At 41.5% G+C, this 27,710-nt stretch overlaps 1 protein-coding gene across 6 annotated transcripts in view; it reads left to right on the forward strand.

Annotated features, from left to right (window-relative positions):
• Positions 1 to 27,710, forward strand: part of neo1a (neogenin 1a) — a 234,938-nt gene that overhangs the window by 114,715 nt on the left and 92,513 nt on the right. For all 6 annotated transcript variants that reach the window (XM_036587065.1, XM_036587061.1, XM_036587062.1 and 3 more), the window contains exons 3-4: positions 2,571 to 2,846; positions 7,597 to 7,747. In XM_036587065.1, the coding sequence (XP_036442958.1) occupies positions 2,571 to 2,846; positions 7,597 to 7,747 (427 nt within the window). The remainder of the gene's footprint in view (positions 1 to 2,570; positions 2,847 to 7,596; positions 7,748 to 27,710) is intronic.

Consider the following 27,710-nt stretch of genomic DNA (forward strand, 5'->3'; position numbering starts at 1 on the left):
AAAGGGACACAAAGTAAGAGTTGGAGAAAAAGAGGAACAATGAAAAGAGAAGAAGAAAAAGAAATGGAGAGAGAGAAAGAAGGAGATAGACAAAGAGACAGAATGAGAGAGAGAGAGAAAGAAGAAACAGAAGAAGAGAGAGCAAGAAAGAGGGAGACATAAAAATACAAAGACAGGCAGGAAAAGAGGGAAGAAAAAGAAAGAATATAGATAATAGAAAAAGAGAGACGAGGAAAGGGGGATGCAGGGGAAAAAACAGGAGAGTGACCGAGGACAGAAGAGATACATGTGGAGCGAGAAAGCAATAGATGAGAAAAGAGAGAGAAAATGAAGGAAAGGAAAGGAAAGAGAAAGACAGGAAAAGATGGGGAAAGAAAGACAAGACAAGGAAAGAGGGAGGAGAGTGAGAGGGGTGAAAAACGGAGAAAAAAGAGAGAGAGAGGCAGTGAAAGTGTGAAAAAGCGAATGAACGTTTTCTTCTTTGTTCTCAGCAGCAAAGCAGTAATAAGTGGCCTCAGTGACGCTGCAGACCGAGCAGGTCATGCTGTGCTGCGTGTGCAGCTCTGAGGTCTGTAAAGCCTCGGTGACTTCGGCTCCGACGCTAATAACAGCTTCTTCAGCGCGGAGAGCAGGAAGTGTAGGTCAGCACTGCAGCGTGGGGTGATGGATATGGACGAGCGGCGTGTGCAGAGCGAGCAGCTAACCTGTCGATGGGCCGCGAATTGTGATAAAGTGGAGTCGATTGCGTTAGCCGCGGCGCTTGCCGTCCCTCCGGTCTGTGGGATGAAGGAGAGCGATGGAGTCAGCCCCCCCCACACGCCGCATTGATGAGGCCCGGCTAATGATCTCTACAGCGCAGCGCAAAAATCATAATCGCTGCATATGAGGGCCTCATTGTAATGCAGATGCCTCGGCCTCTCTCTGGCCCTCCCCTGAAGTACCGTTCTCGCTTCTTTACTGTAGCATATCTCATGCTGGACTTGGCTTCCTTCCCAGCTGGAGCCAGATCACCTTTCAGACATTATTTTAAAGGCTTCCTTTGAAATTCCATAGCTATGTTCCATTTAGTGGGCCCAGCGTGAGGTGGGTTGTGTGGAACCGGGAGCTTAAACATGGCTGCTTTTTTAACCCACACCTAAATCATTTTTACTCCGCAGTCCCTGCTACACTTATAAATCAGATAATAAATACACGCTTTGTGCAGATTACTAGTGATTTGTGCCACTGTCCATTCCGGGATAGCACTTAGCACTGTATGCAGTGCTGGGCAGTTTTGATCAAATTCAGTATTAGGCCTGGATGATATCGACAAATAATTACTGTAATATTTTTAAAAAAAAATCAGTATTATTGATTATATATCGAGCACAATTGGCTACTTTCTATGCCATCTTTAGCTTACATGCCAATATCTATCTAAAGTACTGAAGGTCTTTAATAATGTGATACTGATAAACTCGATATGGTTTGGTAATAATAGTAATATTGCTGGTGTTGGTTTCTTCTCTTTAAATGATGCACGCTAAAGTGGTTTGCATGCTAATAGCAGCCCTTGTGAAGAAGCTTCAGACTGTTAAAGATGTGCGAGTGTGAGTGCTCCTCAAATCCAAATCCTAAAATAGAGGTAAAACATGAAAAACGTAAGTGATATAAAAGCATTTCTCATTTTTTTTGAGATCCAAAATTGAAAGTAATCCAAAAGTTTAGTTTGCTTACATCGTCACCAAATAAGGGAGCGTAGCATACAGTTTTCAAGGCATCAGCCAGTAAATGTCAAACCATCTATCTAACAATTGCTATCTGTATATATATATTTATGTATATTCTCCATTATGTTAAACTTAGCAAATAAATAAATTATGCACTAAAATCATGTCTCCTGTAGAGGATGTGGAACTTAGAACAACCAATCAATAAAACATGTAATTTGACCTGGGTTTGACAGTATCTGACAGTATATTTAACAATATCACTGTGTGACTCCACTATCAGTGCAGATAATGTGTTGCTAATACTGGCTTGCGATGTGCAAGTGCAGTGTTTTGTGTGTGTGTTGAAGTTTCTGTGTGCTGCCCTGTTGATGATGATGCAGGTAGAGTGCTGCCTGTGTCCTGCTGCATTATCAGCAGTGTTTCGCTGGTAAGGAAGGTGAGAGAGACAAATATCTGTGACTTAGCAGCCCAGAAACTCTATTTCCTCTTTTTGGACAGAGCTACAAACAGCCAGCCAAAACACTGAACTGCCACGACTGTTTAAGAGTGATGTTGGTCTTCTGCCATTATTTGATTTAACCTGCGTATGTTGCTCCCTCTCTAATTAAAACACCGTTGTTTGCCGACAGGAATCCATCATTACCTCCAAACATGGAAAGAAAATAATTACTCAGACTTGAAAGTGGGCGAGAATCTCACAGTCTCGCCGTTACATTATTAATTAATGTTGTGTGTCTATTCTTGTGGAGGAACATTATCTGAGATCAGTGCAGAACAGTAATGGATTCTTGGTCGTTTTTAAATTATTTTTGTATTTCTCTCCAAAACTCCTAATGTTCTGGTTCTTTGATCTCGCAGGTACGCCGCGGTTCTCTGGGCAGCCCGAGGCGGCGTCAGTGCGGCTAGGTGACAGCCAGGTGCTGAGCTGTGAGGTCAACCCCGACCTGGTGGCCTTTATCCGCTGGGAGCGCGATAAGGAGCCGGTGCTGCTGGACCAGCGAGTGTTCACTTTGCCCAGCGGAGCTCTGGTTATCAGCAATGCCACAGAATCGGATGCAGGCCTGTATCGCTGTGTGCTGGAAAACGTAGGACCGACCAAGACCAGCGAGGAGGCGGAGCTCCAAATTCAGCCTGGTAGTGTGCACTAATGGATTCTTCTTCTTCTGCTTCTTTTTCTGCTTCTACTTTTTTGCTTCTTATCGCTGAAAACCTTGTATCTCCAAAATGGTAACTTTACCGGAGAGGAAAAAAACCTACTTTACTTTTAATGTAAACCAGTGGAAGCAGACATTTTTCCACGTACTTCTGGGCCGTTTCTTTTGGTCTATTCATCTTGAAATGTATTGACAATAGAAAGGACAGTAGATATTTTTTAAATTATGTCAAAAACTGAAAACCGTCAAAAATGGAGATACAAGGTTTTGGTCTGACAGCAGCGACATTCTGCTTTGTTTGCTGCTTCTTCTTTTTACCTCCATAAATCCCATTTTGTAAGACCTTCAAAGTTCATAAAGGATACAAGGTTCTTCCTTATGTTTTAAAACCCACAATAAGAGCAGCACCTTGCACAGTATTATTTGTCGTTTTATTTTGGCGATTATGATGCCAAACCAACTCCAAATCACCTTTTTTGGAACCTGAGTTTTATCTTTCATCCTCAGTCCTGTTTATTTTGCATGTTTGCTCATTCTCAGTGTTTTCTTGCACTTTTCAAAAGGCTGTAAAATGATACTTCACAGTTTGTCACAATTAACAAAGGCATCACAGTTTAACGCTCTGCGCTAGTGCGCAATGCAGCGTTTAGACCTGTGCCCGGTGAGGGTTAACCAAGTTACCATGGTAACAGCCCCCAGTGACAGTAAGAAATCATTCACTGCCAGTTGAATGATAGTCAGTTATTCATGTATTTTTTTATTTATTTTTTTTTTCCCCTCATGGTGCAGGCCATAACAAGACACTGGTGTTCCATACGTGAGCATAGCTTTACATGACTAGTTGAATGGAGGGAGGCTGTTGAGGGGCACATCCAACCACCTGTGTGACGTTGTACATTTTAGGGCATCCTCAGTCCACAGTGTCAGGTTTCAGATACCAGACAAAGTAGCTTCTGACACTACAGCCTCATACAAAACAGCCCTGGATGGTAAAGTTTGTACGACATTCTCAATTCCTTACTTTCTAGATTCATTGCAGTTTTGTGGCCAAATTAGATGACGACCACAACTTCTACTGAACTGCACTGTTATGTTCTTTTATTTGACAAGGTGCTATCATGTGTTTTCACTGCCTGCTACACTGTACTCTTCAGTGTTAGGAACCGCTACAGAATTACAGGAAGAAAAGTGTGTAAATGATTTGCGAAAATAAAAAAAATAATAATAATTAAAGGTGAAACAAAGAACCCTCCCAAGTCCTGTTCGGACGGTGGTTATATTCCACACGGTTACCTGAATAAGAGAATTGTGTTTCCAGCACAGGCCCAGTAATGTCAAATGCATTTTGTCCAATAGAGAGTGCAAAAGGAGTAATAATCCTGAGGTATTGTACCTTGTGAATGTTTGAATTTCATCTGTTCCTCATTCTTAGACTTGTCACGTTTTCCACGATACATAAAACCCATATCATGGAGAGTCACAGTGGTCTTCACTTTTATACCTATATGTGTAGCTAGATAGAGTAGATCTGCTAGCCATGATTTGGATCATAGCTGTAACTTTAACCTCTTATGCTTGTGGGCATATTTTGGTTTTTCCATCTGAATTTACACGCCCAAATCACAGGGCAAGTTATTCAGTAACTGCATGAAATAAATGTAAATTTTGTTGTTTTTTTCCTAAAAGCTTCCATCTAATTAACAGAACGTGTGTTTTATGATCACACATATTGCTATATGCTTACAATTTACTGCTGGAAGCCAAAAATCTTAGACGCTCTTTGTATTATTTTATAAAAATAATTTTTACAGATCAGATCACTGAAGAGACGCCATCTGAGATCCTGTTTATAGTTCAGATTTGTGGAAAAATGGGTCGACTTTCAGTAGAAAAAAAAGATTGAGTTCAGCTTCTTTTATTATAAAGTTTTAAAATTACATTACCCATCTATTTGACTGGAAAGAAGACAGTTACAGCTCTCATACGAGCCCCACCTTCTGAATGAAGCTTACACAGTATGAAAGTTACTAAGTAAAGAATATGACTAAGTGCGTTTTGGAACCACCGGTGGTTCCAAGGAGTTAAAAAGGTTGAAACTGTTTGAAGAAACAGCGCAGTAGATTCTTTATGACTGTACCTGAGCAGCATGACGTTCTGGTGTTTTTTTCTAACGTAGACCACAGTCTCTCTGAGCCGTGTCCATGTCATAAATATTTTAATGTGCACATCAGTATTCAGCAGTATGTGCGTATATTACTTTGGTCTTTTACTGGCCAGTGGAAAGCCCCTCTTCATTTTTGTGCCATACAGCTATTGACATAATTTAGCATGCATTTTCCATTTCAGCCATAGAGATAATGGGAGAGAAAGTGGGAGCGAGCGAAGGAGAGAGACTGTAGGGCCTGACAGAATGGAAGAAATTAGAGAATGTCTCCTAAAAGCATGGACAAATAGACTGAAGAAGAGGCTCCACTATTGGTCAACCAGCAGAAAATTTGTCATTATTGAAGTACGAAATGCACGTTCACTTGATTTACTGTGCCCTTTCCAGAGAGAGTGAAAGAGGGTGAGCGAGAGATTAGAGTTGGCTTCCAGCAGAGAGACAGCCCTGTATGGGGTTATCAAAGAGAGCAACGTAATTCATCCCAAACCAAAAGAAGGCTGAATTCCTTTGTGTCAGGTCCTCAGTATGCAGCGTTATTTACGCAAGCAGTTCAGCTCCGAGAGCTGAGTAAGATATTAGAGGACATAAATCAGACCCAAAGCTCTGTCACCTGGAGCCGTTATCTCTGAATATATACGTAGCAAGAGCCAAAACCTATTGCAGCATAATGCAGTTACGCTTCAACGACAAGAAACTCCGATAATGGAATGCTTTCATTTCCACAAAGCCAAACATACACGTAGCTCTTAGCTCAGTCAGTGGCCAAGGAGTGGACAGAGAGTAATGGCGCGACTTAAGACCTCAAACATGAAGGTTTCCAAAGGCCGAGAGGTCAAAGCAGGGCATGCTCTTCTTGGATCCAGTGACCGTTCTTCACCCAGAATGCAGAGATCTGTCGAGACCAGAGCCTCTGAAGTCAGAGAGGATGACAAACATTAACCCCTTAAACCCTAAAGGCCTTCACTTTCATATCTACATACCTTAAATAGTCTTAAAGTCGTTACTAGGGCTGCACTATATGCACAAAACACCATATTACCTTGGTATTGGACTGTATAAAGAAGAAGATATTCCTGGCGTATATTAAAAACACCTCAATGTCAAATGATTAAAGATTGGTCTTCATTATTTTCGTATATATATTACTGTTGGCTCATGTGACTTATTAAAACGCCCACAGAAGCTTGTCTGGAGATTTGTCAGACGCTCACAGCACACAATGAAAACTTCTATAATTTATTGAAGAGCCCAAATCATGGAAAACAGAAATTTCCTCTCTTTTTTCTTAGATAAAACTATTTCATGTAGTATGCAAATGTTGTTGAAGTTTCAAAATCTACCGTTCAGTCCCAGTTCATATATGGAAACTAAGCTGCATTTGTGGTGTGACCGAATTCCGTCTAAACTCAACTGTAGCCCGATAAAATTCCATCTTAACTCAACTGTCGCCTGACAGAATTCTGTATAAACTCAACTGTTGCCTGACCAAATTCCATCTAAACTCAACTATAGCCTGACAGAATTCCATCTAAACTGTAGCCTGAGAGAAGTTTATCTAAATTCAACTGTAGCCCAATAAAATTCCATCTTAACTGTCACCTGACAGAATTGTGTATAAACTCAAATGTAGGCTGACAAAATTCCATCTAAACTCAACTGTAGCCCAACAAAGTTTTTTCTGAACTCAACTGTTACCCGAGAAAATTCCATCTAAACTCAACTATAACCTGGCGGAATTCTGTATAAACTCAACTGCAGCCTGACAGAATTCCATCTAAACTCAACTTTAGCATAACAGAATTCCGTCTAAACTCAAATTTAGCCTGACAGAATTCCGTCTAAACTCAACTGTAGCCTGACCAGAATTCTGTCTAAACTCAAATTTAGCCTGACAGAATTCCTCCCGATCCCAACCGTAGCCCCACAAAATTCCATCCAAACCCAACATTAGCCCGACGAAATTCCAGCAATACTCATCTGTAGTTCGACAAAAGTCCATCCAAACCTCACTTTAGTCCAACAACATTCCATCTAAACTCAACTGTAGCCCGACAGAATTCCTTCTCGTCCCAACTGTAGCCCCATGGATTTCCATCCAAACTCCCTGCCCATTTACTTTCGGAGTGTTTTAGCCTGGACTGCTTTGTAAATTAGCCGCACTACAGAGCAGCCAGTCAGTACAGAGCTCATTTACATATATTAGTCTTATAGGCCCAGCAAAAAAAACAACCTGTATATTGTGAAGAGAGGAAAGGATGGAAAATGGTCATGTAAAATGAGGATCTGGGACTTTTAACGGGTGCATTTGCATGTTGGAATGTCGCGAGTCACCAACAATAATACCAGAGTAGTAATACTGAGTGATCTATAGTCATATTCTTAAGATCAGCCTGATAACTGAATAATAGTTTCCTAGTGTACTATTACCTCGTGATCATGGGCTCAAATGCTCCTCATTTGTTGCCTAGACGAATATAAATAAACGAGCTTAATGAATATGTATGAACTTATTTCCACTTCAGCAATCTTACTTAACTGGCCCACCTTGCTTTTCTCTCCCTTAAAGAAACGTGGGAAGAACGTGGGCTGGAGTTCCTCAGGCAGCCAGGGCCTGTGTCCAAGGTGGTGGGGGACAGCGTCCTGCTGCCCTGTGTGGTGACCGGCTACCCTGCAGCCTTTGTGCGATGGACGCATAATGACGAGCCAGTTGAAGAGAGGTGAGCAAAAGGCCCTTTCATTTTAGACATTACTCTGTACTAGAGAGACCTGTCCAGGGTGTATCCTGCCTTCCGCCCAATGACAGCTGGGATAGGCTCCAGCACCCCACCGCGACCCAGAAGGATAAGCGGTTTAGATGATGTATGTATGTATGTACTAGAGATGGGCATTTTAATCGTTTTTGAACGTTCAACAACTTTTTAATTGTTAGAAAAAAAACTAAACCACAAACACAGAAGGTTTCACATTCATATATTGCATGCAGGCAGATCCTAGATGGGATCTGTACCTGGTCTGTTTGGTTAAATGACTAATTTATTTATTTGATGATTTGTTTTTATGGGTTAATTTTTAAGTCATTTAACACACTACCAGCATACAGAACAATAACCTGCACATCTTACACTGTATGGATAAACATTTGTTTGAAGTATTTCTGTTTATAGCTCCTTTTAGATGTTCCCGCTTGATTTATCATGAAAAGCAGTATCAGCTGCTTCAGTCCTAATGTTGGCTCGTTGGTTCATGGTTGTTTGGTGCTCACTTAGATAAAAACTGATTTAAAAATGACATGATAACACCAAACTTCCAAATCACAGGTGCCTTATTTTGAATACAAGATCCAGTAAGAGTCCCGTCTGTGTATTTAAATGACCAAGGCCATGTCTGCTCTCAACAAGCATTACGTACAGTGTCCAGTGCTGCCTTGGCATGAACATTACTGCATTTCTAGACTGGTGGAGTGAGTGTCAGTGTTACATATCAAATTGAAGTCTCTATCAGTGCAAGGTATTGATTTCGCAGCGTCTGACACGTTCTGCTGCTTGAGCAGGTAACCCACCAGTGTAGCACCAGTGACGGAGCAGTTTGAGGAGGGTGTCTGTCTGTCTGTCTGTCTGTCTGTCTGTCTGCATGGCTGCTGTTGAGTTGGCATGTAGCAGTGACCAGCTGCTAGAGTAAATAATTAGCGGGATGGCGCCTGCCCTGAGAGGTGTTAATGCCATTCAGACACACAAACACACACTCACACCGCTGCGTTACTCTTCACAGCAACCATGTGAGGCTGTTCACAAATCTGCGCAGCCGCAGATGCCTCGCTGCATCACTCCCATAAGCCACCGGGTGAAAAAACAACACGAGACAGCAATCAACTAACGTCTCTCTCTCCTTCTCGTTCTCTGTCCCTCCTAGAGCTTCAGTCTGGCCTGAAATCCAAATTTGATCCAAGGCCAAATATAGCCTGAGAACGCTCTTCCTGACTTATGGCCTGAGAACATTCTGCCTGACTTCAGCCCGACCACAAGTTTTAAATCTGAAACCTGAGCGTAGCCTGACAAAATTCCATCTAGGTCCAACTAGAGACCACCAAAATTCTGACTAAACCAAACTGTGGCTAAGCAAAATTCCATACGTACCCAACAGTGACCTGACAGTATTTCATCTGAACTCGACTGTAGCTGCACAAAATTCCTTCTTAACCCAACTGTAGCTTGACAAAATTTTGTATGAGCCCGATCCGACTGTAGCCCAACAAAATTCCGTTTGAACCTGATAGTTGCACAACAGAATTCTCTCCGAATCCGACTCTAGCCTGGCAAAATTGTTTCCATACCCAACCGTAGCCAGATAAAATTTGGTCCCCCACAAAATTCCATCTAGCCCAACTGTAGTCGGATAAAATTCTCTCTAAACCCAACTGTAGCTGGATAAAATTCAGTCTAATCTCGACTGTAGCCCGACAAAATTCGATCCGAACCCAACTGTAGTCAGATTAATTCTCTCTGAACAGTCTAATCTCGACTGTAGCCCAACAAAATTCCATCCAAACCCAGCTGTGGTCGGATAAAGTTGTCTCTGAACCAAACTGTAGCCGGAAAAAATTCAGTCTAATCTCGACTGTAGCCCAACAGAATTCCATCCAAACCCAACTGTAGTCAGATAAAATTCTCTCTAAACCCAACGCTAGCCTTCCAGGATCTCTCTGAACCCTAATGTATCCTGACAAAATTCCCTCCTAACCCAATAGACCGGCACATTCTGTCTTAACCCGACTGTAGCCCGACAAAATTTTAACTGGACCTGACCAGCATCAACTAGAGACCCAATAAAAATGCACATTTGTGATGATGGCACCTTTTTAAGTTGCACTGAAATGCAGAAAAAAAATCACTCAAAGATGAGACCATGAGGACCATGAGCGTGAAGTGTGAACCTGGCATGACCTCGACATGTATTTCAGAAATAATGTACAAACCCAGTATGAGTAGTCAGGTCTCGATATTTCAAGCTCCAGTCCCTCCCTCTCTGTCTCTCTTTCTCACTGGCTGCCACTGAAACTCCACCTGCTCCCACATGACCCACCACAGCAAAGTCAGCATACAGCAGCGTCTCATATGCAGACACTGACTGACAGTTTAGCGGATAAGTAATAGCTTAGCTATTATGTTTATTGTAATAATTACAGTATTCATTACCTTGATTGTCAATATCCCCAGGGTGAGTATATTTGCAGACTTGTTCATTAATTAGCGCATGTGCTTGTAGAACAAGAGGCCACGGAGGTAATTTCACTGCCAAACATGCCTGCACACTCACAGACTTGATTAGAGGAAAGGAAAAGAGCGCTCCCTCGTGCAGGACTGACGATTAGAAAGTACTGGTGAGTTACGGGGTTGGAGTCAGTGAGTCCCTGGCTGCCTCGCTCAAGGACAGATTTTGGAGGTGGAGGGCTGGCGCGAGTAATTGGGATGGTGCAGGGAGACAGAAGGGCTCAGATTTGGAAGGAGGCTCTCATTAGCAGACAGTGCTGGAATGTGGTGCACGAGGGGCCGGGCGGATGAGCTGTGCCCGAATTTATGGAAATATTTTGGGTGTTGGACTGCAGCAATCGACTACTCAGTCAGCTGTATTTTTCTATTAATAAATAAATACCATAAAACCTAAAAAAAGTCACCAATACCAGGTCAGACAATCAGTTTTTTGTGTCGCTTTGTTATCTTTTAAAAATATATTTTTTTTTTTCATCTGTAACAATTAAATATTAGTTATTAGTCCACAGTATCTTCTTGTAAACCTTTGAAACTGAGTTTTATTATGACAGGATATAACTGAGGCTTTAATGCAGTCAGTTTTCATACTTATTCTTGAAACAATAGAATAAATATGTATACATTTTGTTTAAATATGACCAAACATAAGACACATTTAATTTAGCAACAGAGTGTTAGGAATGGCAGTGAATTAAATGTTTGATGCTACAAAATTCTGTCTACAAAATACTCTAAAACTACTGATGTTAGCATTGGCTAGCTACTTTCAGGTAACCTTCTGATTTGGCAGTTAAATATTGTCGGCTGGTTTCCAAAATAGCAAGTAATATATAGTTGCTTAGTCTGCCTGTCAACAAAAACCATGTTATGTGTTTTTGTCAAATATCTTAATATCAAATACGTGTTCAAATCTGGGCCTTGAAGCTGTTTTCAGTCTTGGAGTCACTGGTGGCACTGGCTAATCAGTTACATCTATAGTTCGGTCAACTACCAGTAACTACAGAACCCAGTACAGAAAACTGGGCTAAATGCCCTGATTTGAAGACCTTTGGTCTAGAATGCAGCTGACAGCAAATCAAGTCCAAATCAACAATCTTAGGCCTGATATATTCACTTTCACCCCTCTTCACTCTCACTTCCAAGCTTTAGCACTTCATTTCAGAGTAAAAAGATGAAGACCTGACCGTTTTTTACTTCAACACAGTTACTTTTGCCACATATGTGCTGATTTAATACATTCCCTTCACTATCCGAGCTTGTAAATAATCACAACGAATGCAGCCGCAGCACAGCAGAAGGAGGAGCGCACAGGGAACATTTTCCCCCTCAAAAAGCTGAAAACTCACATCTCAGAAGAAAAATATGCTCAATCTCACAAACTGCGTGTGCATTAAGTCAAAATCATGCAAGAAGACTGAACTTTACTTAGGAACCCAGTTTACTTTCGCAAGCTGCAGACCGCTAATGGGCTGACATAGGAATCCAGTTACTGGATGGTTTCACTGAAAAGCAGTAAGTGCCTGTTTGTTAAAAGTCTCTGTGACTCAAGCCATATCGAAACTGGTGAGAGGGAGAAAAACCACTCTCAGCTTTATCGTAACACCTAATGGAAAATCTCATATACAAGCTTGCAGAAATGGGACTTATCGTCACAGCTGGTTTTTGATAAAGGCTGCAAATGGAGTCAAATTTTCCTCTTTACAGGTCTGAGTAGTGTTTTGTGTGGGAGCAGGTTCACAGCTCTGTATGATGATGATGATGATGACTATGATTCACAGTGATCATCATTGTGTGGCTGTCTTTAGAACATTCAAATCATATCTTTAAAAATCTTGTTTTTTTTAGTATTGTGCTTCGTAAGCCGTGACAAAAATTATACCAGCACATGCCCAGTACCTAACCCTTTACAAAACAAGTTTTGGCACTGAGATGTTAATATACCATAATAGATTGTCTTTGCATCCCCCTGCATTGTGCTGCTGTTCCTACAGCCCTGTAATTAAAGTTAACCCTTTTAGAAATGAGGCCAGTTGTGCATGTTGTCCTTTTAAAACAGTTGTTTGGCCAGAAGGGCGTTGTTTTTCTTCAAGGAGCGATTATGATTATGTTTTCATCCAACATGTTTTCTTGCTGGAGACTAATCGTTGTAGTCGTAGCTGGGTGCCGTAACTCTGGAGATGGCAGGCGGTGGGACTGGATGTGTTACGGGGATTAGAGGTGCTAAGAAAGGCAGAGGAGGCAGATGAAAGAGCGGAGGAGAGAGATGAAAGTGTACATGTTGCTGTGGGTGAGTGAGCGGGGCTGAGAATTGCCTTCTATCTGAAGTGTGGCTCGGGTACTTCAGACAGACTGTTAAGAAATCAGGAAAATGTGTCTGCAAGTGCTTAAGCTTTCTTTTCTGCTGCTGGGAAGAGCAGGAAAATCTGTCGGGATGGTTTTTTTGATTTTGTTATGGAATTTTAAGGCTTAAAATTTGTATGCGGTGTTGACCCTTTGTGTCATCTTGGGTACAATTGGTTGCTAATCACATCTTTTAATGTGCTTTAATGGTAATTGTAGGTGTTTGTGTTGAGGTTTCGAGCGCTGCGCCCCCTGGCGATGAATGCGATGCATTTATATTTTGTGTTCCTATTAGTTTGAATGCCGAGGTGGACGTGGCCTCTGCTAACAGTTCGTTTAAGCGCTACTACAGCATAAAAATGGATTCGATTAGCCAATATTGCATTTCACAGACCAAGTGCTAAAATAGAGTCACTAGATCAGCCCCGCAGTAGAAAGGCAGTGGGCCATTATGCTGAGGAAGCGTGAGGGAATGGCTTAATAGAATCCTCTGCCGTCAATAAAGGGAATGAATAATGTATGGGTGACGGGTCTGATGCCGCATGTAAATCATCTTTCAAACCTCAGACCCGTCTCGCCTTTTTCTAGCCTGCTAAATGTCATGATGTTTGTTGTGTTGACACAGCCAGAAGCAGGGCAGTGTTTATGCAGTCTGGTAATGACGCTGGGTCAGAAGGTCGGGGTTCGGTTTGGCGTGTGTGTGTTGTAGTGATGGAGAAGTTTCCTTTCAGTCCGATACAAAGTAATACCAAGGCCAGAATCTGAACAGCGGAACGTTTAAACGCCTCAATGTAATGATAAAAGGAGAAATCCTTGCAATTTCTACAGTGAAAAATAAATACAATAAATATGGACAAAAAAGTATATTTAAAACCTTTTGCATCAATATTAAAGAAGACATAGAACACTTTTCCACTGTAGAGCCGAATGGTTCGCAGGGCCGTACTGTGCCACTCCATGCTGATGCGGACTCTTGTGGCTGTGCTGCTAAATCAGAACCAGGAAATATGAAAGAAAGCCACACAGAAGAAAGACTAACTGGCTAAATGCTACAGAACACGTTCAATTCTGGCCGTCACGCCAACATCAGTCACTCAATTTTGTGCTCGCTTTAGTCTTCATCTTCTAAACGGGTGTAATTTGAGCATCAGTTAGCTGGAATGAAGCCTGTACTGTAGTAGATGGAGCCTTTAGCTTGCTGTTACGCTAGCGTTAGCTTTCCCCAGCAAAGCACAGCTCACCCAGCTTTGCTTTTCTCAGATGTGAGTTTGTATCATCTACACTTGTAACAGATGTACTGTGGTGGGCGGATCTGCAGGCCACTAGATAAGCTGACTAGGCTATAGGAGCCTGATAGCATTAGCCTAGCTTGTAGGCTAACACTGCAGAACAGGTTTAATTTCAGCTGTCTGTCCAACACCAGCCGCTCGACTTCGCTTTCTCAGCTTGGAGACTTCATCATCTAAATCTTTGTAAATATGGCTTCTGTTTGTCGTAATTGAACCTCTACGGCGGTGAGAAGAGCTGGTAGCATGCTAGCTAAGCTAATGCTAACCAGTAGCTCACTCCTGCTTAGCAGCGTCTTTGAACAGTGGGTGCTATTGAGGGTTTCATTTATTTTGCGGCCTTGGAAGCAAACTGAGCTTATTTGATTGTTTTGAACCAGTCAGGTAAGAGCTACATCATTGTCATTCTGCCGGTCAGTTCTCTGGCCCTGGGCATGGTGAGCTACCTGTATGGAGAAAACTGCGCTCCTTGAGAGTTCCTTGTACCGTATCCATGTGAAAATACCACTAGAACCGTAACTCTCTGTGCTCAGGACCGTCCGGCTCTACAGTAAAGAAGAGGTCATAGTAAACAAAACTGAGTTCTCCTTGCCAATTCACACAAACTTCACTTGTTATTGTACCCACCATCCGAAAAAGTGTGAAACGTGTGGCGTATTTACCATTTTTTCAAAAGCATGTTCAGTAGTGGTGTATATTAATGTGTGTATTGTGTATATGTGTATATATTTAGAGTCTAATGTGTATACATATATTATTCTTGCTTATTTTCTTTTGTATTTAAGTTCTTTAAGGGGGCTACACACCTAAGATTTTCACTCACATTCGCACCTGTGTAAATGTGATGTGACAATAAATGTGATTTGATTTGATTTACAAGTTGTTAGGAATTGCTACTTATTGCTGTCACACTGAGCAAGCGCATGCCCCACTCAAATGACCACGCCCATGACGATGTAAAACAGTGATGTATTGTCACATATTATTGGCATTAAATCTCTGTTAGTGACTGATTTTGTAGACTCTCATTCATTCATGTTAGCAGGCTCTCTGTGGATGAAACGGACCATACTGAGTCATACTCATAGTTTAAATCCTCAGTGAAGAGGCCAGCATCCAAACAGTGCGGAATACGTTACTATGAGCTTCTTATGTCTGTGTTCTAATCTGGAGAACTGCTGTAAAATAAAATAGTCAAAATTCACCATTGTTAGCTTTACGCTACAATAACGAAAACTCCAATTCTAACGTAAATCTTGCATCATCTTAGTGGAGGCAAGCGGGTAAACAAAAGATTCTTAGAAAGGTTTCTTCATTAAACGTTGCTGTGTAGTTCTTGGCTGGCACACGCTCATGATTTAGTGACTATGCCTGACTTAAACTAGCTTAAGTCTGCAAACTGTCTGGACTTGGTCCTAATATTCGAATGAGCATGTTTGACATCCATTAGTCCAAGACTCCCACCCTGCTACGCTCTCGTGCTGAAATAAGTACGATGGTGCGAGTGGGAAGGGATGAGTGATACGGGCTCTACATATGCAGGTAGTGTTGTAGACCCCATGGTGTCCACGACTGACTGAAACATCCAACTTTTTTATGGAGGCTTCTTAAGGAAGGTAGGGCTCTTGTTCACTTTACTGCTGAATTTGCATCCAGGGAATGCTGGCACAACCGGTCAAACTGACAAACGGACGAGTGGACATTCTTGCTAGCTCGGTCACGCTTGCATGGTTGGTTTTCACTTGATTGCAAGCTTTGTCACGGTAAGTTTCTCTCAGTTGAACAGTGAGAAGTGAACTGTGGGAGAACACAGTTTTGTTAAAGCTGTGTGGGTGGGAAGAGCTACATCAGTGATGGGTGAGGACGCTGCTTATGTGTATGCACTACCCAAGATTAGGACTGCCCAGTTTACATTGAGAGAGGTAAATGTTGGCACAACATACTGGCCATTTATTGCAAATTGGATTATTCACAGGCCATAATAAGATTAACTGACTTAGAAAGAAAACACGGATTTAGGTTCCCTTGCATTTTAGAGAAAGCACCTTTTATTTCTTGCACTGTTAGAAATAAAGGTTCTCTGCAGGTACATTTTTCGTTCACCAAGCTACAAACAGTGTAAATGTTCCCTCAAAGGTACAACAGTGGTTTTAAGGTCCAGTTGTGAACGTTGAATAAGTTTTTCCAGGTGAAAAGTTCATATTTGTACCTTTTCATAACCGAATGTTTAAAAACAGAACAATAAAATAAAAAGCCTGGAGTCGAGACGGGGTGTGTGGAGTCAGTACAACTTAGTAAATATAATTTCAGTAGATTATGCTACAATTATGTTCCCTGACTAAAGGTACTGGGATGTACCCTTGAGGGTCCCACCCCAGTGACAAGAGGGGCACTGCCCCAGTGACAGTTTCGTACCTTTTTTTCTGAGAGTATATTTTACTTTTTTAAATTCAAATCAGGGTTAAAAATATAAATACTTCAGGGTCAATCTGCCCACTGTGCAGACCTTTTGGTAGTTTGAGTGAAGCTTTCTGCGTGGACTGCTGTATCCCCAGCCCTGCCCTGTCAGAATACTGATCACCCCACCGGCGCTGTCTTTCAGGCTCTCACTCTTTGTCTATGTGCCGCTCTCCTGCGCTTACACTCTGGAACCCCATTTAAAATCCAATTTGGGGTCAATCACTGTTCGCTCTCCCCACTATCCTCTACGAAGAACGGGCCAAATGACTGCGAGAGCGGCGTTGCAAGAGCCGCTTATCAGTGGTAATGGCCTATAATTTCCGCCGTTTTTTTGTTCAGTGTTGGTATTAACAAGATTAACAGCGAGCGCTAGCGCCGTCGCCGGCTCACTGTTTCTGCATGTATAATTTATGACTCTGGTATTAGAGCAGTGCATGAATGTGAAAGTGGAGCCTCAGACCCATAAGTCCTGCTGGAGTGGAGGGCCATGATGAACAGTCACACATCCAGTTTCATTTGAGATGAGCCTCTGATGACACTGTCTGTTCAGAGCTTGGCTTGTGTAGAAGAAAGCTACGATGTCATAAGCAGGGATTTTGAACGGTAGTGCTAACCCTGAATTCACTTATGAAGCTGCTGTAGCTACATAGGCTGCACTAATGTAATAAGTAGGCTGGCTAACCACCAAGCGACAGGTTAGGTATGCGCATATCAAGCCAAAGAACCCCTTTCACGTTTCCACTGCAGTTGGTTTCTGCAGCAGGTAGTTGTGTTTAAAGGTTTAGCCAAAACAAATGGTGAAGCAAGACTTTTCCGACTTTTCATTGTGTCCCTTAGTTATCTTACTGGAGCTGAGTTGAGATGAATTGCCATCATGATTAGATGTGAACGGTAATAGTGTAGTAGCGTCGACGAGTGACAGTGAGTGTGATGTGAACCCCACGGTTTGCTTTAAAATTTGGATGCTGTACTTTTTGAATAGCCTGGATTCATGTTAAATGTAATTTTAATCACAAATGCAGGCAGATCTGCTGCACTACATTTTTGTTGACTGTGGTATTTATTATATTTAGACTGAAGACATAATTACCTTCAGACATAGACTTGATAGAAGCTGGAAATGTGAAAAGGGTCCACTAGCTAGCTGATCACCAAGCCACAGGCTTAGATGTGCACATACCAAGCAAATCAGCTGGTTCCCGTGAGATAAATGTGAACATTGAGTTCAGAGTTAAAGATAGAAATATGTGCCAGCTCTACTTAATAAGCGACAAAAGCAGCTGATTAGGGACCCTTAACAATTAAAATGTTATTGCTGTACCAATGTGTTGCGTACGTGTCTGGAACCAAAAGATGGAAAAGAAAAACATTGTTATGACATTTGATTTGGCTTGTAAGTACTAGAAGTACTAGATCTGGGTTCTGTCTAACGAAGGAGGTTTTAACAGGCTTTCTGACCGAGTTTCAACTTCGCAAAACCTAACAAACACAGCCGTAGTTATCTCGTTTTACGACAACAGTTAGCAACTTTCTCTGTTAATCCAGGTTTAGTTACTCAGGCTGTGATTAATCTTTGTGCGCATGCAGAATGACAGCGTGGCGTTTATGACAAACAGCCAATCACGTGAAACGTGAAGAATCGCCAAAGAAAGAAAAAGACATCATGCTGCCCAAATATGTAGCAAGTAAAGCATTTATAATGATAAAGCAGTGCTCTCACCACTGCCACCAGAGTTAGACCCAACCACGCTTAAAGTTAGCTGGGTAAGCAAGAACTTCTGTGTCGTGAGACAGAGCCCTGGATAGAGAATGCCGAGAAGCTTGTTTATTACTTAAATCAGTATTTTTTTTAGCATGTATAGTAATACAGAAATTAGCCAGTTACAGTTTTATATCATTCAGACAGCTTGTTGTAGTCCTTGTTATTAGTTAGCTTTTTACAGTGCATCAGAAATCCTGCTTAGAGCCCCTAAAAGCCTAGAGCCGACCCCGATTACTGCATATGTTGTCGAAAGTCGTACTCACCTCCTGGACATGGTTAATCAAATTTTAAAAACTCATTTAGCACAATGTCCACAGACCTCTGCATGCCGTCTGTCTCCACTTCATAGGCAGTTATGCTCTCTGTCAAAGCTGAAACATGATTACCCTTAAATTTTTCCTGTGAAACCTGATGCTTCTTGTTTTTGCTGTGACTTCACTCACACTGCATGTAAACCCAGAAAACTCTGGAGAAGATCGGTGGTAGAATTTTTTTCCCCTTTCAAGTTGCCTGGAAGGTGCTGGTGCATCATTCCGGTTCATTCTGGCCCAGTTTAACCCCAGTCATATTTTTGATGCGTCGTTCTCAGTTGCGGCTGGACCCTGGACCCTGAGTGAATTGGGTTACCCCTCTGGGCACAGAAAACAGTCGATACAAGACCGCCTGTCCAAACAGATGGTGGCTTTTGACTCGTCTCACGAGTAGACTGGGAAAAAGTGTTTTTCTTTTTTTTTTCCCCCAAACATGGTTTTATTGACCATGGAGTCGCACCAAATGTCCTGCTACCCTGGCAGCCTTTTTGCACGTCGCCTAAACTGGGATGTGCTCCACGAGCACCATGATGACTCACTGGCTGGCATAGTGGGCAAGATAATGGCAGGCTTGGAGCCTCTCAGGCTTTTCAGTGTGTAACTATAGGCTGGGTCCTGCAAGGGACAAACGGTTGGCATAGAGGATTGGATGGAAGAGAGAGAGAGAGAGAGAGAGAGAATGAGGGAAAGAGAGACCGATTGAGAGAAATAGACTGAGGGAATTGAAATGCTCGATGGCAGTTCTGTCTCCCTCTTCAGTATTTCAGCTCATGCCTGAACCTGCCTGAGTAATGACTACAAACCTGAAATCCACTTTAAAACAAAAAACAAAATCAAATTTACATAATTTCCCACTCACTGCAAATCTACTCAGTTAGACGTGTTTGGTGTCCAAACTTTTTTTTTTTTTGTTTTGCTCTGAAGCTGTGAGGATGGAGTATCTGAAAAGTGATGAAAGGTAATATTTTCAAACTGCATGTCTACATCATTAAACACTCGCCTCTCACTGTCAACTTCTCTTAAACAGGCTTGCTGACTGGTTTCTAACTCTGTATGAGATGCTGTTATCTATAAAAATGAAAAACTACCTTGCGTTTGATCCTTAATTGGGCCGGAAATTTTGGTCCAAACCTGAATACAGCCTGTAAACTTTCTGCCCAAGCCCTGATCTGACCCACAGCACCAAGTTCGTAGTTCAAACCGGACTCGGACCCATCCGAATTTTGCCCATGCTGGTTACATTACTGGCACTAGTCAGAGGAATTTTTGCTGTTTTCATAAGAGCCATAATGCGTCCCTATAAATGAGTTTTCTGCTTTTATAAGCAGTGATGAACGCCCACCCACACAGTTCACATTGTGATTGCTGTGACGTAAACATATTATTGTGAGAGCTAACGACTGTGGAGAATAATTGCTTATTATTGCTTAAATAATAGTGATCAGGTAGTTATGTAATAAATGGCGACAGGCCTATATATAGTCTCATGCAAACGTTTGGGCACTTCTGGGTGAAAGGCATGTTTTCTTGATTTTCTAAATGAAAAGAAGTTAACAGATCCTCTGCAGAGAGCTCACTTCTGCACATTTTAATGTACAAGTACTAATTATGTACTGGGGGAAAATTCAAAATATGGCTTGGGCAAAAATTATAGCTATTATGTTATTTTATTTATTTATTTTCAAATATGTTCAACTAAGCCAGGGGTCAGCAACCCAAATGTTAAAAAGAGCCATTTTGTCCTTTCAGCAAAAATCAAACCACTATGGGAGCCCCAATATGTTATGTCCATTTTACCATCTTGGCTGTAAATATGTCTCAGTATGTGCTAATGTGTTAGCACAGGCTAAAAATATAAATTAAAACGCAGACTTACTTTGCTCTGCTTTAAGCTTTAGCTCAGCTATAGCTGCTTTTCTCACATCTCCAGCAGGAAACGTTTCTAAAAGTAGAATATTTTCCTTTAAAATGTCTCTCAACGTTTGATTTTTTATGAGGCTGAAGTCGCTTCTCATTCGCCAGATTTTTGTTCGAATTTTCCCGTTCCACTTTAAACGGTGCAGCAGACGCCATTTAAGGTGGAACGGGAGAACTTGATCGAGAGCTGGTGAACAAGAAACTGACTTCAGTTTCGTGACCTTTTAGTGTTTGTCAGTTTCCCGTTGCGGATTAAACATATCAGGAAGTCAGCTGGAGTGATTAGAGATCCAAATCAAGTCCATTCGTCTCCAAATTATCGATGTTCGTCTTAAATCTTTCTCTTTGCCTTTTCTTTAGCTGCTAGCTAGGCAAGATTGTTGTCTGCGTTGTTATGGTGACCAACTGTCTGAGCGCCACCTTTCAGGGTTAAAGGGTGAATTAGCCGTTGTACATTAACTCCAACATTTAAGGCCGTTTATTGGAACGATCAGCAGAGCTTTATTATACCACAAATGAGGATTATTTTATTTTTACCTAAAATCTAAATCTGCTGTGGAGCCGCAACAGGGCAGTAACAGAGCCGCATTAACAAAGCAAACAAGCAAATAAACGGGAACTGCACTACAATTATCAGCAGAAATATTTCTTGTAGAGGATGTTTTAACGTATTTTCATGTAAATAATTAACCAAACCTGTAATTTGATTGTTCAAACTTTTGCATACGACGGCAACACATTATATAAACATCATTTACGCTGAACTATTCCTTATTCTCCTGTTCAAAAGCAGACTAAGGTGATGAAAACAAGGGGGAGGAATAAGAAGAAAAACTAAAGCAGAGGGAAATGCAGGGCAAAAATCTGTTAAAAGCGGGAAGCGAGAACCTGGTTATAAAGTTTGAACCTGAGCTGAATCTCAAACCCTGAATTTGGACTATTTGGATACTTCTGTCTGTTCTTATTATGACAGTATGCCGTTCAGTGTTAAACCACATAAGCATTAACTCAGTGCAGTTTGATTTTTCTCTTCAGTAAATCTCCACCTGCTCTCTCTTTACAGGCAGTTTGACTGTGTTGCCAGACTATTGCAGCAGTGTGGCTCTGGGCTTTAACAATGGGATGGCTACATGTGGAGTCTGGATGCTGAATAAACACTTAGCCAGCTGTTCTTTGTCACTGGAGCATGTGGACTCTGCCAGAACCTTTCTCTCTTTCTCTCTTCACTTTGCCTCCTGTTTTCTCTGTACCTATGGGAGTTCCCCTCTCTCTCTCCTCCACGCTCTCTGACCTCTCCCTGCACTCAGCAGCTAATGACAGATCCAGGGCCGACCTCCAGCCGCGTCTGCCTCTGTGCTCAGACCTCTAATGTCTGCATATTACGCAGGTTGTGGCTTCGGGGCTATATCGTAATGCTCTAATCAAAATCTCGGTTTACCAGCGAAGGCTCTGACATTAGAAGTAAAGCACACAGAGCTGCACCGTGTCTCAGCCCTTGTGGGCCTCCGCAATAATGAGCCCGAGCAAAAACAAATATTCTCCAGCTGCATCTCAAGACGAGGCTTCTCTCCATATTGATTTTTCTCCTCCGCTCCAATTTCTTCCCAAGGAGGCGTATCATTTGAGGCACACTTCCACATGTCCTACAGGATAAAACATCGAACCGGACACCCAGAGATGGAAATTTATAACCTCCTGGCAAAAAATAACTGAGTATTACCTGATAGGGACTCTCGACTTCGATGGAAGCTGATCTTCAGTTGTACCGCTCAGTCGAGTGAATTCTAGCCAGAGAATCGTTCATTTGGCAGTGCAGTAAAAGTTCTAAACATTAATGAAGGATTACTTTAGATCCTCGTCTGCTCTGCATAAGTGAGCGCTGCTTCTGGAATAACACCACGCGGGCTTTGAAGGCACGTTGGCTTTGTCTAGACAGGCAGCTCAATTCTGATTTTTTGGCATATCCGGTTCGCAGGAAAGATTTTCGGTAGACTGAAAGGCAGAAAGCCACATGAGGCTTTTTCCAATTGTATTCAAGCCACATTTGGATGTCATTTTAAATATAATGTAAATTACATCTCTGGACGTGTGACTCGGTTTGACCAGCGGAATCAAATACCATGGAGGTTTCATGCTTTTTATTGATGTGACAAGGAAATCTCAGTTTTGAGTGCCCCACCCTCACTTTTGTTGCACGCCTGCATCATTTCCATGACAACCAATGTGAATATGCAAGCCAGTGCAACTACAGTCTGGCCATACCAGTCTATTTAGCCACTTATAACTTGAAATGTGGACATTCAGGGCTTAATGTCTTAAGCAAACTGACATATTCAACCTGCGTCCTCATGCGTATCATCTGAGGGAGGGTTGCGCATAACATAAGAGCAGAAAATGGATGTAGATATTGAAAGTGTTGCCAACTCAGCTCTGTACAATTCCTAGACATCTGGCTTGATTTTTGGCTCATTTCAGTGGACCTGATTTTCTCAGCTATTGTGTTACAGTGTTGCCTAGTGCTTAAACTTGTCACCAGAAGTGCACCTCTCCTGAACAATCATCCCTCCATCGAGGACAATCTAAACCAATCAAACCTATTCTTTGTGTACAAAAGGCTTGATTGATAAAAAAAAGCCGTTTTTAAGAAACAGTACTTCATAAGAAATATTAATGTATGAAAATACTTGGATTCCAACATATTTTGCCCTGAGATATTTTGTGGCGAGAGGTTGGACAGTTGTGCTACCGAGCGCTTTCCTCTCAAAGGCGCCCATCCCGCAATGAGGTGGAAGCCATTGACGTGGCAGAAATTTTGGAATGCCGTCTGTTCTCTTTTTTTGTCGCTCTCTGCATTTTGTCGTTTTAGTTGGTTTATCCTGTAATGGCGAAGTTAACAAACATATCCTACAAGGTGCACAGAAAGATTTTCCGTTTGCTGGGAGCACGAGACTCACACGTCTGCTCAACTCGCTGCCATCTTGTCCCCCCCCGGGATGGCATCCAGGGTTTAAAACTGTGCATGATAGGATGTTTAACACTGCTTCGTCACTGAACATTCATTTTCTCCTTTTTCCTGAGTTTGTTGATGGCACTACTATTTCGCTGGGCCTTTCAAACCCTGTACCTCACCTTGTTGTTTTTGGACCTGGTACATGTCTAAGTTGTCGTAGAGCGGTGGTTCCCAGTCCTGGCCCTAAACTACCTCCTCCCTGCATAATTGAGAGCTGGGAATCTAATTACTCCAAATAAGTGGGGGGTGTTGGAGCAGAGAAAACACAAAAATGGCAGTGGTGAGGTCAGTGGTTCTCCAAGACTGGGTTTGGCGACCACTGCTCTAGGGCTGTGTCTTCTCACTTCTTCTTCTACTGCTGTGCAACTAGTTGAGCACTTGAAAGCCAAGACTATGCCGAACTCTTCCGGTCTGATGACAGGCCAGCCTGTGTTCTATGGCTGCATCAATCACGGCCTGGCCGCTTGGTGCCCACACCGAGCCCGTGCCACCGATAATTCAGTGTTGAATAACCGTCAATGGATGTGAACAAGGTGATTTGTGGAGCTGATCTTTGGATGCACCTCCCAGACAATGTGGCTGGAGTTACTAACCCTCCCAGCCTGCGGTCAAGGCCAGGCCCACATTATTTCTAGATTATTTGAGCCTACCCCATGTGAACCAACTGGATGGCAGCTGCTTCAACACAAGAGCAGGTCCAGGGGTCCTGATAGAAGGACAGCATTCTTACAAAAGGCCTAATCGCACTAGTATACATCTCAACGGAATATGCAATGAGCGTTTTTCATCACTTCAGGGTGAACATTGACACTTGAGTTCACGTCTTCAACATTGGCTGCTGATGGTAGAGTTAGTTGGTTTAATGACTGGTGTGTTAGCTTCATCTCTGGCTAACCACAACTTCATACAAGCCACCACACTGCCACCAACCATGTCCAGTTCTCTGTATATTTTTGCTGCAGATTAGTGTGCAGCGTGTTAATAATTACCTCATATAATTATGTTCACTTTTGCATCATTAGTAAGTTAACTAGCTTGCTAACTGCACCCAGAATGATTTTTTTTCATTGCCGGTCATCTGAACCAGCCTTGGTCTCACCCACTTCGCGACATTGTGAACAGTAAATGCCCAGTGTTGACCGATTAAATTGGCATATATAAAAGAGGAATTCTACAGGTTTTTTTTTTACATTTCTGTATAATTAAATCATGTTTTCAACTATTTTACCACTTTCAACATTACATATAAAAACTCAAAAGACCCCTGTGGGTTCACTGATTATTTCGGGTAGTAAATAAAATACTTACTATATTTGCGTTGTGATGTCAAAACAACTGGTTTCTATCACCACCACTGTAAAGAGTCTAACAAGTTTCTCTTCAGTGAACCATTGAATTTTTGAACCACCGAAATTGTGAAATATCAGTGGAATACATAATTAACGTTCCATGAATTTATTATCGTTGGTAGATTCCTGATGGTAACATCTCCTTAAATATTCTCTCGGAAAACCACATTAATTTATGGTGCTTTCGATGAGTAGTTTTATGATTTCAGTTCTTTAGTTATTTATAAATGGTTTGTTTTCACGTGTATATTATTTAAGACTTAACATTGTTTTTAGTTTTAGTGTTGAAGAGATTTAAGGATTAAGAACTGCAAATCAAATTTGACAAGTCACAGCTGGCTGTCATATCAGTCAGTACAAGGATGTTTCACCAAAACTCTTGTAATCTGTTTAATATTTGATTGTGTAAAATGATATTGGCTGATATTATTGCTTATTGCAACGTTTAGCTCCCATGTGTCAAACACAAGACCCACAATCACAGACACAATCCTGTCCGGCCTGCGAAAGCATTTTAATTTGCGATTAATATTAGCCCGTTTCACAATGCGCTGCACCACAGTTCCTAACGTGCAATGCAACATAATGTGTGCTCCAACTCCCCAACAACAGGACCTTGGTTACACCTCAATTCTACATAATTCCACATCAGTCATATCACCAAAAGCTGTGTTTCAGCTGCAGTTCAACCAATATATTATATACATTACATGCATACATTGCTTACAGTATGCACTTAATGTTTTAGCAGCTCAGAAATTTAGCCCAAGACTGGGCATATTTAAATTTTAAATATTCCAAGTATTCCTTAAATATCGAAGGTCTACTACAAGTGCCTGTATTTTGCTATGTATTTTTGGTGGCTGTAACAATGGTCAGCTCAGGTTACAGCAGTAAAAACACAGGTGTTTTCTGGCCCACGGATTTGTTGAGATTTTTTTAATGTGGCCCTTGTAGTGGAGTTGGACACCCCTGGTTTAGCTCCTTAAAAATCAGTAGTAGTGACACAATTTTCATATCAGTTGGGCCCCACTTTTCACAGCAGTGTGAGTGCTCCTTAGCCTGGGGATCGCTTTTATTCGTCGTCAGCGGTGCCTTATCTCCCGCGCCTCCCAGTTTCCAGACAGTCACGGAGCTCGGCACCGGGCCTGCTAATGTGGCTGAGTGGAAGATAAGTGACAGTGTAAATTCGCAACTAATTAAAAGGTCTTTGTTGGGGGACAAGCTTTGTGTAATGCATTTTTAATTGATTCATGCTCACCTGCCTCCAACAGTAAGGCTGCGTCTGATAAATGCGGCAGTGCAGCGGATACAGTGGCCTCGTTCACTGCTTGTGCCTTCAGAGATCTTTTGTGTTAGTCTGACACGAACACGTCTGAGTTTATATACTGATAAGTACTAATTAGCTCAAAGCATGTCACTCTGACTGTGCTGGAGAACTTCCTCCTCATTAACACTGTGTTGAACCCTTTAACACATGGTGAGACCACAAGATGACTCCGGTATTGAGGGTCTGAAGTGATTCTTTCCATAAACGATCGTCTGTGTGGTTTGGTAGTTTGGCAGTTTGGCTCATGTGTTTGGCTTTGCCCAAGCCTGAAGGACAAAGGCCTCTTTATGAGACCTCTCCCTGTTCTTGGTGGGTGTCTGTGTCATAGGAATGGGCATTTAAGCCAGCTTAGCTATTCGAATGTCCATTTTTTAAAGGCCCATATTCCTTTTTTTACTGTGTTTTATTTTTCCCAGCTTATGTGTGGGTGTGATCATATTTACATCACCTTTTCCAAATATCGGTTTATCCCTCACAATTAAGCAGGCTGTTTTGGTTGCTGTATGTAAATCAGACTTGCACTGATTGGCTTCTCATTCAAAAAGCAGTCCAGGCTGAAACACTCCTTATAACTTCAGAGCGAGTGGGCGGGGCTAAACTGCTGTAGACTGAGCTGGCGGATATACAATTGTATGCAAAAGTTTATGCGCCTTTGGTGCATATTACATGTTTTGTTGATTTTCTGAGTGAAAATAAGTGAACATTTTAATGCACAATTACTCTTTATTTGCTGACTTTAACATATTGGGGGGAATGTACGTAAAATTAGCCTGTGCAAATTTTATATTTTATCATTTTTTTCCTGTATGTTAAACTGAGCAAATAAATAGAAATTGTACACTAAAAATTGTAGAAAAAATGGCATATTTAAATTGGGGTTGCTCAAGATTTTGCATATGACTGTATGCGTATGTGTTGGTTTTCATGACGTCACAAAAACAATAAATTCAAAACAGGCTGTTTTTGCAGCTTAGTGTCCATAGAACAAATCAGTGTTACGTCACAACAGCAAAGAACTTACTTCCCGGTGGATAACACTGGTAGCTCTGCACTGATACAACAGAGTTTTGTACCAATCCTGATACTTATTTGAAAGTTATGGAAGGTTTTAAGGTTTTGAAGAAAACAGCATTATTTCAGCGATCTTGTGATGAAACATCTGAATATTGAGTTAGTGTGTACGTGTACATATTAGTTATTAAAGATTGGAAAACTTTATACTATATGATGTTTTTTTTTTATATTGCCAATCCTGTGTGTTACTAAAGCAGCTCTGGTGCTGTGAAATTCTGTTGTATTCTGATCTTCCCACTCTGATAACTTCACCATTAACTGGACTGCTATGGTTTTTCCATTGTGTTGTCAGTAAATTAGTATAACTAGGTCAGTACAGTTTATTATTTAATAACAATAATAACATTTACTGTTTGCTATTCTCAGAAAATGTTGATTTGATTTGAATTGAATTGAATCAAATTGAATTGAAATTAATCAATTCTATTCAACTCCATGACTGTACATGTAAATATTTATGAGAGACCAACAGGCAAACATTTTTTAAAACGCTGAGGGAAAGCAAATGAATAAATAAATAAATAAATCAATCAAACAAACAGAGATAAATGTGTGTAGTTCAATTGTGAACAAA

This window comes from Colossoma macropomum, unplaced genomic scaffold, assembly GCF_904425465.1.
Source record: "Colossoma macropomum unplaced genomic scaffold, Colossoma_macropomum, whole genome shotgun sequence".
In the NCBI taxonomy this organism is placed as follows: domain Eukaryota; kingdom Metazoa; phylum Chordata; class Actinopteri; order Characiformes; family Serrasalmidae; genus Colossoma; species Colossoma macropomum.